Source organism: Brachionichthys hirsutus, chromosome 22 (assembly GCF_040956055.1).
Source record: "Brachionichthys hirsutus isolate HB-005 chromosome 22, CSIRO-AGI_Bhir_v1, whole genome shotgun sequence".
NCBI classification, from domain to species: domain Eukaryota; kingdom Metazoa; phylum Chordata; class Actinopteri; order Lophiiformes; family Brachionichthyidae; genus Brachionichthys; species Brachionichthys hirsutus.
The window spans coordinates 5,780,542-5,795,515 of NC_090918.1; the positions used below are offsets into that span (position 1 = coordinate 5,780,542).

Genomic DNA, 14,974 nt, shown 5'->3' on the forward strand with positions numbered 1-14,974 from the left:
TCCGAAAAATACGCGGGAGCAAAAATATTCTGAAACCTCTCGTCCCTTTATTTATGTTTATATATATAAACATCCGACTCGGCTCCGACATCGCCCATTTAACAACACGAGACAGAAGGAGTTCCCTCATTTCCATTTAATCCGACTCGATAATCGCTTCGCTCCAGGTGTGATTTTGACATTTAAAAAAAAATGAGGCACGTGGAGAATCGCTTTGTGAAAAACGCCACCATGACCGATCAGAGACGTCACAGCGTTGAGACAAGTTCCGGGGGGGGGGGACTCCAACGGAGTCAGTGCACCAATAAGAAGCGTCGGGAGCTCCAGGATTAACAGGAAGGGGAAGGCAGCTGAACAAACGGCTTCTTCTTCCTGCTCATCGTCCGCGTACAACCAGCACGGCGGCCATCTTTGTTCGAATCAGGAATAAATGTGCTAATAAAGGCGGGAATATAAATCCTGTCTCGTAAGGCAAATATAAAGTATCTCTATATCGTATGTACACGCGTTTAAATGAACCCCCCCCCCCCCCCCCCACTGGCATCTTTATTAAAGGCGACTTTAAGGCACTATGTCTGCCGCATTGAAGAGGCACAGAGGCACAGACCCCCCCCCCCCCCAAATAAACCTGACAATGCGGACGCAACCCAAACGTGCAGCTAGCGTTGTCCCTACGAGTTGACCAGCTTGAGTCCCTGCCCGGTGTCCAGGACGGCGGGCGGGAACCAGGCCAGCTGGCAGCGCCGGAAGCAGCGCAGGCAGACGCCGCAGACCCAGAACAGGTTGAGGCCGCAGCACCAGTTGGAGAGGTGCACCATGGGATACGTGGCCTTGGGAAAGTGGGCGTTCCAGTGCTTAGCCACGTCGCTCCCGGTGGGCAGGTGGAGCGCGTAGTCGCTCCAGCGTTTGGACACGCCGTATATGGCGGTGAGGCTCCTCCCCCTTTCTGACCACTGGGTGTCGCTGTTTGGGTTGCAATTGAACTCCACCCACTCTGAGGTGAAGTCCCCAAGGAGGGAGGCGCCGTCCTCGCCCTCCGGGTCCGCCCCGCCGACGTCGGACAGCTCGGCGCCCTGCACGGCGACGAAGGCGCCCTCCACCCGCCGCACCTCCTTCACCCACGGGGCGGAGTTTTCAGTGTCCAAGACGACAATGAGGCGGGAGCAGTGGCCGGCGTTCTTCTCCTTCCACAGCTCCAGCAGGTGCGACAGGTGGAGGTTCTCGCCTCCTGCAACACAGGAGGTCAGACGGTGAGGCGGCGCGGGAAAAGAAACGAGAAGCGAGGAAGAGGCGCGTTCAAGGAGACGCTTCCGCGGGACACAAGTCCGCCGACGGACACGGTTTGGATCTCCGCCAGAACAAGCAACGCTGATTAAAAATGTCCCCAAAGGGACGGAGGCGGAGCGTCCTCTGCGACCTCAGCGCCATCATCTCAACCGGAATAACCGACTCGTCCTTCACGGCTGCTTCGGCTATTCCGGATTAGTCGTCTCATTTGTGCAAATCCCGACTCCCGGAGGAAGGGATGGAAACCGAGTCCAGTTTGCAGGGGGAGCCCGATATCCGCTATTTGCAGGGGAACCGGCTGCACGACGTGTCGGATTGACGGCTCACATTCAATTAGCACGCCGGCGCCGATCGAAAAGGACAAACCCAAACGCGGCTCCTCTCACCGGCCAGAGCCCAAGCGCCGGTGCCTTTGTGGGTGTGGCCGCTGTAGAACACCAGGTAGGTGTCGTGGCGCGGCCCGTCTCGGGTCCGCAGCTCCAGGAAGCCGCGCAGCTTCGTCAGCAGCGCCTCCGGCGTGACGCCGCCGGCGGAGTAGTCGCAGCCGAACGTCTGGATCATGTGGTGGGAGAACAGGCGCTGCACGTTGCTCAGCATGCCCGTGGAGCGCAGGTTCAGCCGCTGGACCAGCTCGGCCGGGAGGAGGCCGGGCTGGCCGTCGGCGCTGGACCAAAGACAGGGACAGGGAATGTTAGGCGTTCATTCCAGGGAAGGGGAGGGGAGGGGGAAGCGAGCAAGCGAGAGGGCGAACGAGAGAGGGGTCCGGAGGTTTGACAGGGCGGGGTCAAAACTTTAGCAGTCGGAGAGAGGAGCCTGGGGGGGGGGGGGGGGGGGGGGGGTGACAGTCGCCTCCGGGATGTAAAGCCAGACGAGAATGAAAGAAAACGGAAAGAAAGGAAAGGAGGGGTGAGGATGAGGATGGCTGAGGGCGGCGGGATGAGGAAGGAGGGTGTGGATGGAATGTGACACAACGCTCCGGCTGATGACGAGGACACACACACACACACACACGCACACACACACACACACACGCACACACACACGCACGCACACACACGCACACACACACACACACACGCACACACACACACGCACACACACACACTGAAGTGGATGTCAGAGTCATCCTTCCTTCCTGCAGACATCTGTATTACTGTCAGTGTATCCGACCCCATCACCCTCATCATCACCTTCATCCTCACTTTGCCCGGAGCGGGTGAAATGTGTATCTTTATCTCTCGCTCTTTATCTCTCGCTTCTTTCCACGTCTGCATTTCTCTGCGCTCTTCTGGGAGAATCGCATCGGCGACGTTACGAAGGCCGCCCGAGACAGCAAATGACACGGCGCAACGTTTGCAGCTGCCGTTTCAAACCAGTGAGGATGCCATGCCGTTCAGGATGCTAACGCTAACCAGCAGCTGAGTTTAAACTAGCTAAAAAAATCTCCAAGAAAAGCCATTCTCAGAGCTCAGAGTAGCTCAGCAACACCAGATCGCTAACAGACGGCTAGCATCTGCTGCAGATTTCAAATGCTCGGCCCAAAGAGAGCGCATTGGAAAAAGCAGCATCAGCTAATGGCTAGCCGCTCCAGCTGAGTCACTTAGTATGCTGCGGCGGGAGCGCAGCAATGATCCCTTCAGGGCCCAAATATTAGCGGCATGCTAATGCGTAGCCATCAGCCCATTTATCCAGTTGGTTTTACGCTAACTGAGGAGGGAGTCGGAATGAGAGATCAGATTCACCGGCGGCTGCCATGCCGGGAACGCCCCCCCCCCCCCCCGACAACGTCCATCCAGGGCATCGAAGAGCCGGAAGCGGATCGGAGCAAAGAAATGTGGACTTGTATAGAAAGACAGAAATGGAACTTTCTCGGATCTTGAGTTTGGGTTTCGTTTTAGGTTTAGCTTTAAAGATGTTTTGTTTGTTTGTTGCAGATTCCTTTTTTTTTTTTTTTTATCTACAGCTTTCTATTTCCTTGCAGTTTGGGAAGAAACATCACATTTAAAACTCTGGATGAAAGTAAATAAAGTGTTTTCCATTCATCCCTTGCATCTGCTCGGCTCCGACACGCGTCTCCATAGCAACGAAATAACACAAAATGAAAACGCCTCAAATTACACGCCGACCGTCTTAAGCCCAGCAGGAGAGCTCTGCTTTTTCGTCGTTAGCATCCTTACAAACGTGATATATCCGAGTTCGACAGGCGGGAGACGCTTCGCTCACGGCGTCTCTCGCGTCCGTTCGCACGACCGCTCGCTCACCTGGAAAGCCGCCACTGAAGCCAACGCAGGCTTGCGTTTCCGTGGCGACGTGCTGCATTTCTCACCTGCAGTAAGACGTGGGTATCACCAGGGCGTAGCCGACGCAGGTGCCCCCCAGGCAGCTGCCCAACTGGTGGAACAAGCCGTGGGCCAGGGACTCCAGGGGCAGCACCACGAGCAGAGCGCTGAGGAAGACGCCATTCGAGGGCTGTGAAAGACAACCAGCCAAGATTAACCACCGCTTCCTGAATTAATGAAGGCCTGCGCCTTTAAGAATCCGACCCGATTGATTGGCGAAGACACTTGTGAGAGACGGCGGACTGCGACACGTGGTGTAAATGTATTTATCGCACACGCGACCATCTTCCACGTGAAGCGGACTCAGGCCCGTGAGACTCTTCCAGGGTAAATGTCTAATAAGGCTAAATAAGTTATCGCTGCTCTTCATGCCAGCAGATATTAAAAAGCTAATTAAATTGGCTCCGCGTGAGAGCAGGAAGTCCCTGACCTTGGGGAGCGACTACTGATGACGCAGCGCCACTAGCGCGCGTTTGTTCATACGAAACGTAACTTTTGGGGAGAACCCCGACCGACCTGCCAGGACACGGCTCCCAGAATGACGGTGGACAGCAGACTGAAGAACACCAGGCGCTCCGAGATGAGGCAGAAGTGCCGGATGCCCCTGGAGGCCATGACTTGATCCAGACTCCGGCGGCTGGATTTCTGGGCTCGCCAGGCCTTCTGACAGTCGCTCAGCTTGGCGTGGAAGCCCCATAACGTGATCAGGAGAATGACGTGGCAGATGGACCAGAAGAGCCCGAACAGGCAGAAGCCCGGGATCACCAGGTACCACAGCGCCAAGTCGCGGAGCTGCACGAGGGAGGGGAAGGGAGGAGAAACTCCCGTTTCACAAAGACGCGCTTTCATTCGCAAAAATGTGGGTTTGGAAATGAGCGTACCTTGAAGGAAGCCAGGACGAAGAAGGAGACCTCAATCAGGCTCAGAGGCAGCAAGGACAGCCGCCTCCACGCCGTCCCCATAGTGAGCACCGGCATCCAGCGCTCGCTCGAGCCCAGCCCGCTGAAGTACACGTCCATCACCGGCTCGCACAGCAGCCTGCCCAGGAAGCAGCCCAAGGCGTACGGGTTAGCCGCGATGGCTAACGCCTGAAAGAACACCAGGGAGGTGACCAAGGAAAAGCCGGCCAGGTTGGGCAGAGAAAGGAGCGATTTCATCCTCAGGTCCACGACGAGAGCCCCCGAGGCCACCGCCAAGCCCGCGATGGCCACCGACCGCTCGGCGCGCACGGCGAGGCTGGCGACGCAAAGTCCGAGCAGCTCCAGCAGCTCGGACGACCGCAGCAAGGCCGGTTTGTGGCGGACGGAGCGGCACAGCCGCTCGGTCAGAGCCCAGACCGCCTTCAGCGCCGCGCTGGCCAGCAGCAGGTAGTCGCTGACCGCCTCCTTGACGTTCGACTCCAAGGCGGGGCCGTCGAGGAGACACAGCAGGCCGAGCAGGAAGCCGAACCACAGGTGGAACAAGCTGAGACTGGCGTCCTCCATGGAGAAGTAGTAATGGAGGATGCTGGCGATGGCCAGGACGAAGAGCCCCAGGATGAAGATGACGAGGATCACCGGCTCGCCGGTCACCTCCCAGCGTGCGTACATGCCGACGCACACCGCCACGAGGAGGATGACGCCGGACAGGTAACCCAGGCAACGCACCGACGTAAACGCGCCCAGCCCACTGGGCTTGTCGACCGTTCGCGCCGCTTCCGCTTCCTCCTGCAGCATGGCTGATGGGAAGAGCTGATCCAAATGCAGTTGGGGGGGGGGGGGGGTGTGTCACTTCCCCGCCGCGGCGTTCTTCAGGCTCGAGCAGAAGGGCTGGAAACGGAGGGCTTTGTCTCTCGGTGACATTCTCCAAAAATCAACCCCTGCGAACAATTAAAAAGGCAATCAATGAACCAAGGACAGGGAGACGCAGCCCGGATGGACGATCAATGAATTTGATCATTTGTATTTTTGCTGTATTCAGTTACAAATCCATCGCATTATTTTCACTTTTATTTTACAAAACAGCCCCTTTAAATTCTTAATAACTTTTTCATAAACTATATTCCAACCCTAAAAAAAAAAGAAATACTGAACAGGAAGTTGCAATATCTTAAATTACCAACCCTATTGGGAACGATATCGATTAGTAAAACGTGATAAGAAGCGGTCAGTTAGTGACGATGTGGCAAAGTAGCCGGAAAGTCTGCTAACTTACTTAGCCTCCCCGTAAACTTCTACGTTCCCGGTTAGGCGCGTCACTGTTCCGTATTTAAATGCTTTCATCATAACATTCAAAAGAACAAGTTTCTGCCATTTCAAACACGCCTTAACGGACCCACGTTTAAGTGAACTAGAGGCGATGCATTTGTCGTCGAAACGCTGTGCTTACATTTCTGTTTGGGTGACAACAGCGACACTTCCGGGTTCTCAAAAACTACGGCGTGTCGAACGTGTCAAAAAAGCACAAGCTTCGCATTTCAGGCAGAACCGACGTTGAAAACGTGATTTAACATAAAAGAGAAGGAAGTTGACAATGTTTCTAAACCTGGATGAGCAATAAAGATAAAACAAGTTAATTGTATCTATTATTTAATATCCTGGAGAGATTTCACTAATTTATATCTGCATAATATATTTACATTACTAATATTTGCATTTGTTCATTGACATAACTTACATTTACATTTAAAATTTGCGATTTTTAGAATTAAAGTTCTAATGAATACATTAAATTGTGTTTTGAAAACTTAATGTTCCTTTTTTTTCCAGCTTGTCATTTGGCATTTCCAAGTATTGCAAATTGTATGTGTCCTATTTAATTGTTATTATTGTGTGTGCTGCTCTGATCAGCACAACAAAGCACGACTAGGAGCAGCCAGCTGCTTAAATATACATATAATATCTTTTCATATGATGTTTACGGCTGAGATGATGATGATATTGATGAAGCCAGTTTAAAAACCGGTATAAATATTCAACACTTCTCAGGGAAATCATTTTTCTGCACATTCCTCTAAAGGAATAAGATTCATCGCACATAACCTTGATGCGGCGGCGTAAAATAACTCCAAACAAATGCTGTTTCGTATCGAAAGGCAGCTTTGAACTTAGAGGTGAAATGCAACCAACCCAGTATTGAAGAATGATGCCACCTCTGAGACAATGCCATCAATTGCAATGCAGCTATTGAAGCATGACTGTGAAGAAAAAAAAGAATAGGAGTGCTTATCCAAGCCCTTTTTCAAACTGCGCAGCACCGCATCACAGTGCAGGGCACCGAGGCTCCGGAAACATATTTAACTGTGAGCATTGGCCAGAAATGTAAACTTCATTGGCACAAAGGCGCCCGCAGCGTGAGCTCGTCCCCTGTGAAGATAAGGCAACGATTTATAGAGAAAGCCTTCCCCTGATGACGACCAAGAGACCATTAGAGCTTCTGTTAATTCTTCCCGACATTCTTTTTGTTTTTTGCAGGGATGAAGAAAAAGATAAGTAATGCAGTGAAGAAGTCACATCATTTATTTAATTAGAGCCTCAGCGTGCCATTCATGTATAATTAAAGAATCCAGTGATCAAATAATTTCCCAAAACTGTGGTGTGTGTGTGTGTGTGTGTGTGCAGCAACGGAATAATGAGCCGCCACCGGAAGAAGGATTGAGGGCTTGGGAACGGCTGCAGCAGATGTATTAGTATGTCTAGAAGGTTAAAGCAATGAACCCCCCCCCCACACCCCAAAAAAGAGAGAGAGAGACGGGGGGAAAGTGCGTGCTACATTTCAAAAATGGGAGGTTACATGAGGATATGAGTCAGGAGAATAATAGAGGGATGGGGGGGGGGGGGGGACTAAAGGGTCATCCGAATTATGCAGAGGTTACCTTCATTTTTATGTCGGACGTGCACCGATTCCGCCTGCACGCCCCTCCACACACGGATTGCATGCAAACACATGCGTTCTGAATATATTTACTCACATGTGTATTTTATTAAGAGCCAGTACTGCAGTTTTTAACGAAACCGCCACCAACATCCGCAACAGGAAGTGAATTACGGACTCCCGCTGCGAAGGTGAGAAGCTACCCAAACACCCAGCAGCCCTCGCCGGCCTTCATTTCGGCTTCGTTGCATAGAGGCCACGGTGTCGTTGGTTTTAAGTTGGCACTGGGAGTAAATCAGGATGCAGAATCATCGCCCAGCTGCAAAGAATTCTGGGATTTTGAAAAGCCTTTGAAAAGCCGAGGACGGTATCTTTGGATTTGGATTTATCTACCGAAGCCCGGGCTGGGAGACGCAGCCGTTTGATTTGCCGTAAGATCTGTGAGCCTTCATCCTGGCGCCGCGCCGTTTGATTCAGAGGAGCTGAGGTAGACCTAATATAAGATAAAAGAGTCATACTTTAAAAAAAAAGAAAAGGAAAAAAGGTCGTACAGTATGAGCTGCAAGGGTTCGTCAGCCTCGAGTCAGCCGGGCGCGTCCTTTCTCATATCCCGTATCCGTGCAAGGCACACACGGGAGGAGCCTGTTCAATCGGGGATTCATTTTCATAGAGATCAATGTGATGGAGTGCTGCACCCAAAGTGGGTGTTAGGAGAGGTAGCCCGGCATCAAAGGCCCTAAATCAAAAGCTGTCGCTGCTCAGCATATCCATCAAGACCCAAAACGAATTTGGGAAGCGAAGAAAAAAAAAAAAAAAGGGGGGGGCAGTGAGTTGAGTCGGAGGGAAAAGGGAAAAGGGGCCGTTCAGAAAGAAGGCGACAAAAGGAATACCCTGAGAAAACCCACTACGGTGGCATGGTGGCGCACTAACCACTACGCCAACCCCAACAAGGTAAAGATATCCTTCTTCTCCGTGGATGTGAACTTCGAATAGAACGAGGGCAATTGCTCGCTAGCGATGAGATCTCGCCTTGTGCCCGAGGTCGCCGAGCGAAGCAGCAAACGCTCTATCGTACCCTGACCGGTCCGGTCCCACTGACTCGAGAAGACGAAGCGTCTGATTCATTCATTCAATTGTGCCGACAGGGGGGGGGGGGGGGTGAACGCAGCCCACTTGTGTGATCCAGCCTCTGGATTCCCCTCTCAACCCTTCCCTGCGGTACACCTGCACCAACGGAAAGAGACACGCCGTCGAGCTGGGCGCCGTTCAGGCGTCTCGCTGCGCCTCCTCAGGTTTGACAAATCAGCATCTGTCGACCGGGGTCCGCCCGGCCCCAAAAATAACCCCCCCCCCCACCCCCCGATTCCAACCTGGAAAGCAGAGACAGATGAGGAGAGGTGGCTAAAATGAGGAAAGGCCGTTTGAACCGGTGTGCCTTTCTGATATTTTCTGAATTAAGCCTTGTTCTCTTTATTCTACCTGGTCTATATCAATTTGCAGGCTCTTGACTGGCGCCGTCGCCATCTCAGCGCAAATTGAAATATCCACCAAAGACCTGGATGAAAGGAAAGAGGCAGGCGCAAGATTCTAGCGTTTTGAAAACGTAATGAAAAGGCTCTAGATGCTTCATCCGCAGTAAGTGGTGCACTTTCCGTGCGCCAGCTGGTGATTCACATCCGAGGATGCATCATCTCTTTGTCTGCCTCGATCACACTCGCTCTCCTACACTGTGTCGCTCACTTACTCATCTCCCTTCAGATCGTTCACTCGCTCTCGCCGTCTTCGATATGGCTTTAAAAAAAAAAAAAAGAAAGAAGCAGACCTCCACCAAGCAGCTCGTTCCCCTCCTAACTGGATCTACACCGTCCACACGCCGATCTGGATCATCATCACAAGGTTCTAGATTGTTTCTACCCCCGAGTTGCTGGAAAACACAAAAGCATCTCGCTTGCACACTCGCAAGGCCTAGATATTCCAGCACGTTCATAATTATCCACTTTGCATGCAAACCTATAGACAAAAAGCCAAAAAGAAAACATGCCTGCTGCATCAAAGATTCAGACGGATGGCTAAATAAGGTAATGAGGCTTGGCGATGGGCGATGGAGTGTAATCGTTCGCATTTCAGCCAAAGCAGCTAAATTACTAAAAGAGTGCAGCCCGGCACGGTAATTAGCTTTTGCAGAAAGACATCACTGCGCTGCAAAACACGCTCAATGCGATTTGACTCGTTTTTCAGCTTTAATCTGTGCGGTTGTGAGTTTAAAAGATGCACTCAGACTTAAATTGAATCAATCAATGCAATGGCGGTCTAATTTTTGTCTTTAAGAAATATCAATTTGCACGCACTCGTGCGAGCACTATTTATGCAGGAGCCTCCACTGGAGCCTCGCGCGGCCTCCCTCCCTGCAAAGAGTCGCCAGCAGCCCCATCATGAAATGTGAAAAGCTCAGATGTGCTGTCAAAAGGCGTTCGCAAAAAATGTCCTGAGTCATTCTCTTTCCGAGCCTCGAGTGGCATTAGGAAAAAAAAAAAAAAAAGGGGATGCCAATCAGCAGAGAGAGAGAGAGAGAGAGAGAGAGGGGGGGCGGTTGGTCGAGCTGTCACCAAGGCAACCCTCCATCAGAAAAACCTTTTGTGGAACAGCTGTTGTGATCTTTAGCATGTGTTCTCGTCACGGTGAGCCTCTCAAATGACAAGAGGTGGAAGGAGTAAAATAAATTAAAAAATATATCTCAGGGGGGGTTGAGAGATCTCTCCTCTTAGACCAGATTAGCGGCGCACTTGAAAGAGAGCGGGGATGTTGCTGTAGTGTGAGAGAAAGAGAGGGGTGAGGATGGGGGGCCGTCCGGAATGACGAAATGAAAGCAGAAGAAGAAGAAAAAGCCCCGAAGATCCTCGCGATCGACTCGGAGCATTCGGGAAAAAAAGAAAATAAGACACAGAGCAAATATTTTGTCTGGATGCAAATTGGAAGTCGGGATGGTGTCAAGAATGAGAGGCGTTATGAAAAGCCCTCAGCGAAGAATCTTTTCTGGAACAGTCTGAGGGGTGGGAGGCGATAAAAGCTCGCCATTATTCAGCGCCCTTCGCTCGCCTTTTGTTCCCATCCGGCTCGACAATCCCCGGCAGAGCCATCGGCGGCACGGCGCATCTGCCGCAGAGCTTCCAGTCGTAAAAAAGTAAAAAACGCACATGCTCATTCCGGCTCCCTCGCTTTTTAATGCCGGAATGTGGCGATGCAGATGGGAAAAACAGGCACGAGCCAAGAAGTGAAGGAGGTTGTTGTAAATATTCCTGTTATTTACAGGAGCTCCTGAAACTTTAGCACCAATGAAGCTCTTTAAACAACCTCCTAATCGATTGGCTGAGGTTTGTGGCCCTGATCGGATCGGAATGGGGGCCCTTTAAGCACGAACTTTAAAACGGAGAAAGAAACCCAACAGTGGCGGAGACAATGACTTTTCAATCCCCAGTGGATAACTGGGGATTGAACCTTGTGTGTTATGGGGGGGGGGGGGGGGGGGATGATGCATGATGGGTAACGGAGATGGGATGTGGATAAGGTACAGTGAAGGTGATAAAGATGAGCCCGAGACGAAGAGGAGGCTGAAGCACGGCGCCTCATTCTGCATCGGAACCTAATGGTCACCTGCTCTCTGTCATGTCTGATGTCTCTGATGTCGTCGTTACGGGACTATTATTACGATAAATCCCTCCTCCGGGAATGTTTACTCGCCCGTAGGTGGGCGGGTTTACCAAAGTACCCCGAAAAGAACTCGCGTCGCGTCATAAAATGATCATTTGCATCCCCTGGATCCCTGCGAGCCGCCTGACCGCCGCCGCTGCAGCAACACCTTCGCTTTTATGTTTGCTTTTCTACAATAAATTTGCAGCATTTAACTTTATGTCCTCACATTTATGGTGATGGACTGCCTCCTTTCTGCGCACGCACACAAATGGTGATAAATACGCCAACCCATGCAGGCTCGCCATCTGAGGGTTATAAACAACGCCATCCGGGAGGCGAAGTCCACCACGACACCGGTTGGGGCCTGGGCTTCATTGATCCGGGCGGGGGAGGGAGAACAAATGAAAAATAAGCTCCTTTAAATCCCAACCAATTTCATTCCTATCCATCGGCCACGTCTGAGGCGCACCGGAGGCTCAGCATCAGATGGTGACCAGAAGTGGTCCGAACAGCGATCCAGGTGGGACTCCATCAATGGTTCATATATCAGACAAACCCACACACAGCATAAACGATGCAATAACCCGAGGGAGACACGGGTCGGCATGAAGAACCGGCTTGTGACCACCCAGCCCGGCTCCACCTGCGGGTCCGGAATATAGGTCAATTACAATGTGGAGCGTTCCGATTAAACGCTCCGAAACACGACGGCCGCCCAGCCGACGCTTTGTCGAATCAGGAGAGATGAGATTAAAACCAACGAGGAAAGGAAAGCACAGCTTTAAGATTTTCCAGCCATCGGACTGTGTTCGGAAAGGATGCGATTCCGGACGGAGAGGAAGATGCAGGAACGAGGGATGAAGCGGGAAGCGAGGGTGATGTAGGCAAAGGCATTCTGGTTGCTTTCCAAGGGCGGTGGCGCTCCGGGAGAATAAACGGAATGCTGGTCTCAGCTAAATATAGCATTCCCTCTGTGCTGAGGCTTCAGGGAGGTGGAGGAGGCGGGGGGAGGAGGAGCGTGTCTCCTGACCCGGAGGAGGTCACCGGGAAGCGGAGCGAGGCACGGAGAACACGGAGGTCGGGATCTGCTCTGCTGTTTGGGTTTGTCTCCTAGTGTCACACCTCCATCCCCTCTTCCTCTATGATGAATCCCCCCCATGTTTGTTTATCATTATGACAAGCAGCACAGATGACTCCCCCGTCCTCTCTCCCTCTCTCCCTCCCTATACTTCCTCATCTCATCTTGTTTCCGTTGCCAGGAATGCTTCAGAAATGAATTATGATGGATACCAAAAACGACTGGCCATTTTAGTTCCTTCCCTTTCATGCTCCGAGTCCAACTTTCTGATTCTGATTCTGATGAAAGGAAAACGGTAAAAAGCTGCAGCGATGCAGCGGCTCTGATGCCAGAGAAATAAGGAAACAAAGCATGTATGCCCTATAATACAATGCAGCCCCCCCCCCCGCCCCCCCATCCGCTATAATGTTTGCTTTGCGACTCATCCGAACAGCGCTTCCTGCAAACAATGAATATTTCATAAGATTTAAATGGCTCCTCTCCAGCTAGTTTAATGGAGTTGCATCGGCCACAGAAGCAGCGCATGCAACGCCGTTAGAGCGAAGCATGACCTTCCGGGTCGCGCCAGCCTCACCCGGCCTCTCCTCGGGTACATGGTGTCGCCCTCCCCCCCCCCGACCGTGGGGCTTCCTGCTGCTCCCCCACCCCCCACGTTTTCATTCCGCATGTGTATTTTCTCGCCTCCGATTATTTTCTCGCCATCTCGCGTATTTCTAACGCAACCGTAAATAACATTCCCCGCAGAGCGCCTGGCCGAGTACATGCAGTCCATCTCCATCCATAATTCATTAGCAGATGTCGGTTTGTGTTGGTTTGCAGGTATCCGTGGCGATTGCAACATCCCTGCGGCTTTTCGAGTCATTTGCTCCCCCTCCTTGGCGACGGAGCGCCGAACCCATTGCGAGCGAGACATTGCTTGAAATGCCAGAATCCCAACTGGGAGAATTCCTCTTGAGACAATTTATGATTTTCCGACAGCGGCACCTCTTGATCTATTTCTTTGTTGCTTTAATAATAATAATAAATAAATAAAAAAAGCAGATCAAAGTGAGAAGTTGAGCAGGTATGGATCGACGCCGACGCACCGCTGTCATGTTTTAAAGAGTGCTGTCGAAGGCAGAAATAAGAAAAAGGGAAGTCCGGTGTCACGATATTCAATTAGCGCAGGAGGGCGCCTAATGCAGAACGACCTAAGAGAGGTCACTCTGGGACGGGCCTCCTGCGACCGCCTCTTGTCTACATGATCTAATTTACTAAGACGCACGGCTATTGATCGGCTTCTGTGTGCCGATGGAGGAAATAAGCGTTCCGGATGCACGCTTGCGGCTCGCGTCCCGATGGGAGCGTACGAACTTCCGAAAGGGATGCAGGTTTTACGACGAGCTGGACGGAGGTCATTCTCTTATCGTCGCGAGCCACGGCGTTCGATCTGCACGGGTCAATAAGCACAATCGATGGCCTTGGATGTGAGAAAAAAGAAGTTAATTCACCACCAACGCGATTTTTGTTTGCTTCCCCCCCCCCCCCCCCTGTTCCCGTCGGTACCTCAAAGCTGTGTCCGCTTTGGACAGTCTTATCTCAAGCGGTCTATTTCGGGCGTTATCTTGAGCGGCGGGCGGGCCTGAAGCCGAGCCGGTAAGCCGGGAGATAAGGCAGACAGGGGACACCGTTACCTGCTTGTCTGTGGTCAGGGTGGGAATGGACTAGGACGAATCTCGGAGCTCGATGGATCGGATCGGGATGGCAGGCTTACAAGCCTCTTTATAGCCGGCCTTTAGGGCCTGCAGGTGCCCACCAGCATACTTGATTGATTGATTTACCTCCATTCCCATATCCTGCAACGATACAGCGGCTAATGTGGCTAACGACATTCTCAAGAGGACTTCTGTTGATCAAAGATGCTCAACTCCCAGATCTGTGTCTTACTGCAGGGTCTCTGGGCAAAAACCAACATCTTCTCCCTAAGCTAACTCCTCAGAGGAAGCTAAGCTAACTCTTCAGAGGAAGCTTAGCTAAATATCAAAAGACAAACACAAACACAGTCTCGTTCTAATTAAACCCGAATGCTAAATGATCATCGCACGGAGCTGCATCGACACATGCACGGAGGCCTGCGGATTTTTCCGTGCTAATGATGCAGCTCCTGGACCAGAGGCAGAGAAAGACAAAGCAGCTGCAGCTTAAAGTCTGCGCCGCACAACGCGGCGAGACTGCAGATGAGAGTACGACTTTCTGAGGAGGTGGAGGAGCGAATGATCGGAACACTACCGTAGCAGTTTCATTTTCAGAGCCATTGTGTGCCGCTGGGCATCATCAGCCGCCGCCGCCGCCGCCGCTCCGAGCATCAGCCCTGCTCTGATAATGAAAAGCCCAGCGGCAAATAAATAGAATCCCATCCCCGAGGCCTTTTTGAATTCCCGTGTTTATTTCAACACTTCTTCCCTCGCTTTGATTACCCTGTCCTGTGACCACATTGTGACCGGAATAATTCGCCGCTGCTCCACGCCGTGTTCTGAAAGCCGGAGTTATCGCTTTGTGCGCCAACATGACATCTCCCTTTTGTCCGTGCTCCGTGATTGCATTCACGGCGCCCCACGGGGGCTATCTTCTTCTTCTTTTTTTTTTTTTTTTGCTCCCACAGAATTGGTAATTGTCATTTCAGTCCAGATGACTCAATTATACACGACGCTTTATTCTCGCTGCTGGCTCCGCGGGTTCGAGCGAGGGC

At 51.8% G+C, this 14,974-nt stretch overlaps 1 protein-coding gene across 1 annotated transcript; it reads right to left on the reverse strand.

Annotated features, from left to right (window-relative positions):
• Window positions 1-633: 633 nt before the first annotated feature.
• On the reverse strand, window positions 634-5,341 carry tmem168a (transmembrane protein 168a). The gene is made up of 5 exons (XM_068755543.1): window positions 4,508-5,341; window positions 4,143-4,418; window positions 3,614-3,756; window positions 1,674-1,951; window positions 634-1,228 (listed from the first exon to the last, which is right to left on the reverse strand). Exons 1-5 carry the CDS (start codon window positions 5,339-5,341, stop codon window positions 672-674), a joined length of 2,088 nt encoding a protein of 695 aa, XP_068611644.1. The 3' UTR covers window positions 634-671.
• Between the last annotated feature and the right edge of the window lie 9,633 nt (window positions 5,342-14,974).

Coding starts and splice junctions, on each gene's coding strand:
- tmem168a (XM_068755543.1), bottom strand. CDS start 5,341: ATGCTGCAGGAGGAAGCGGAAGCGGCGCGAACGGTCGACAAGCCCAGT. Junction 4,419..4,507: donor TCGTCCTGGCTTCCTTCAAG/GTACGCTCATTT, acceptor TCCCTCGTGCAG/CTCCGCGACTTGGCGCTGTG. Junction 3,757..4,142: donor TGGGAGCCGTGTCCTGGCAG/GTCGGTCGGGGT, acceptor TGTCTTTCACAG/CCCTCGAATGGCGTCTTCCT.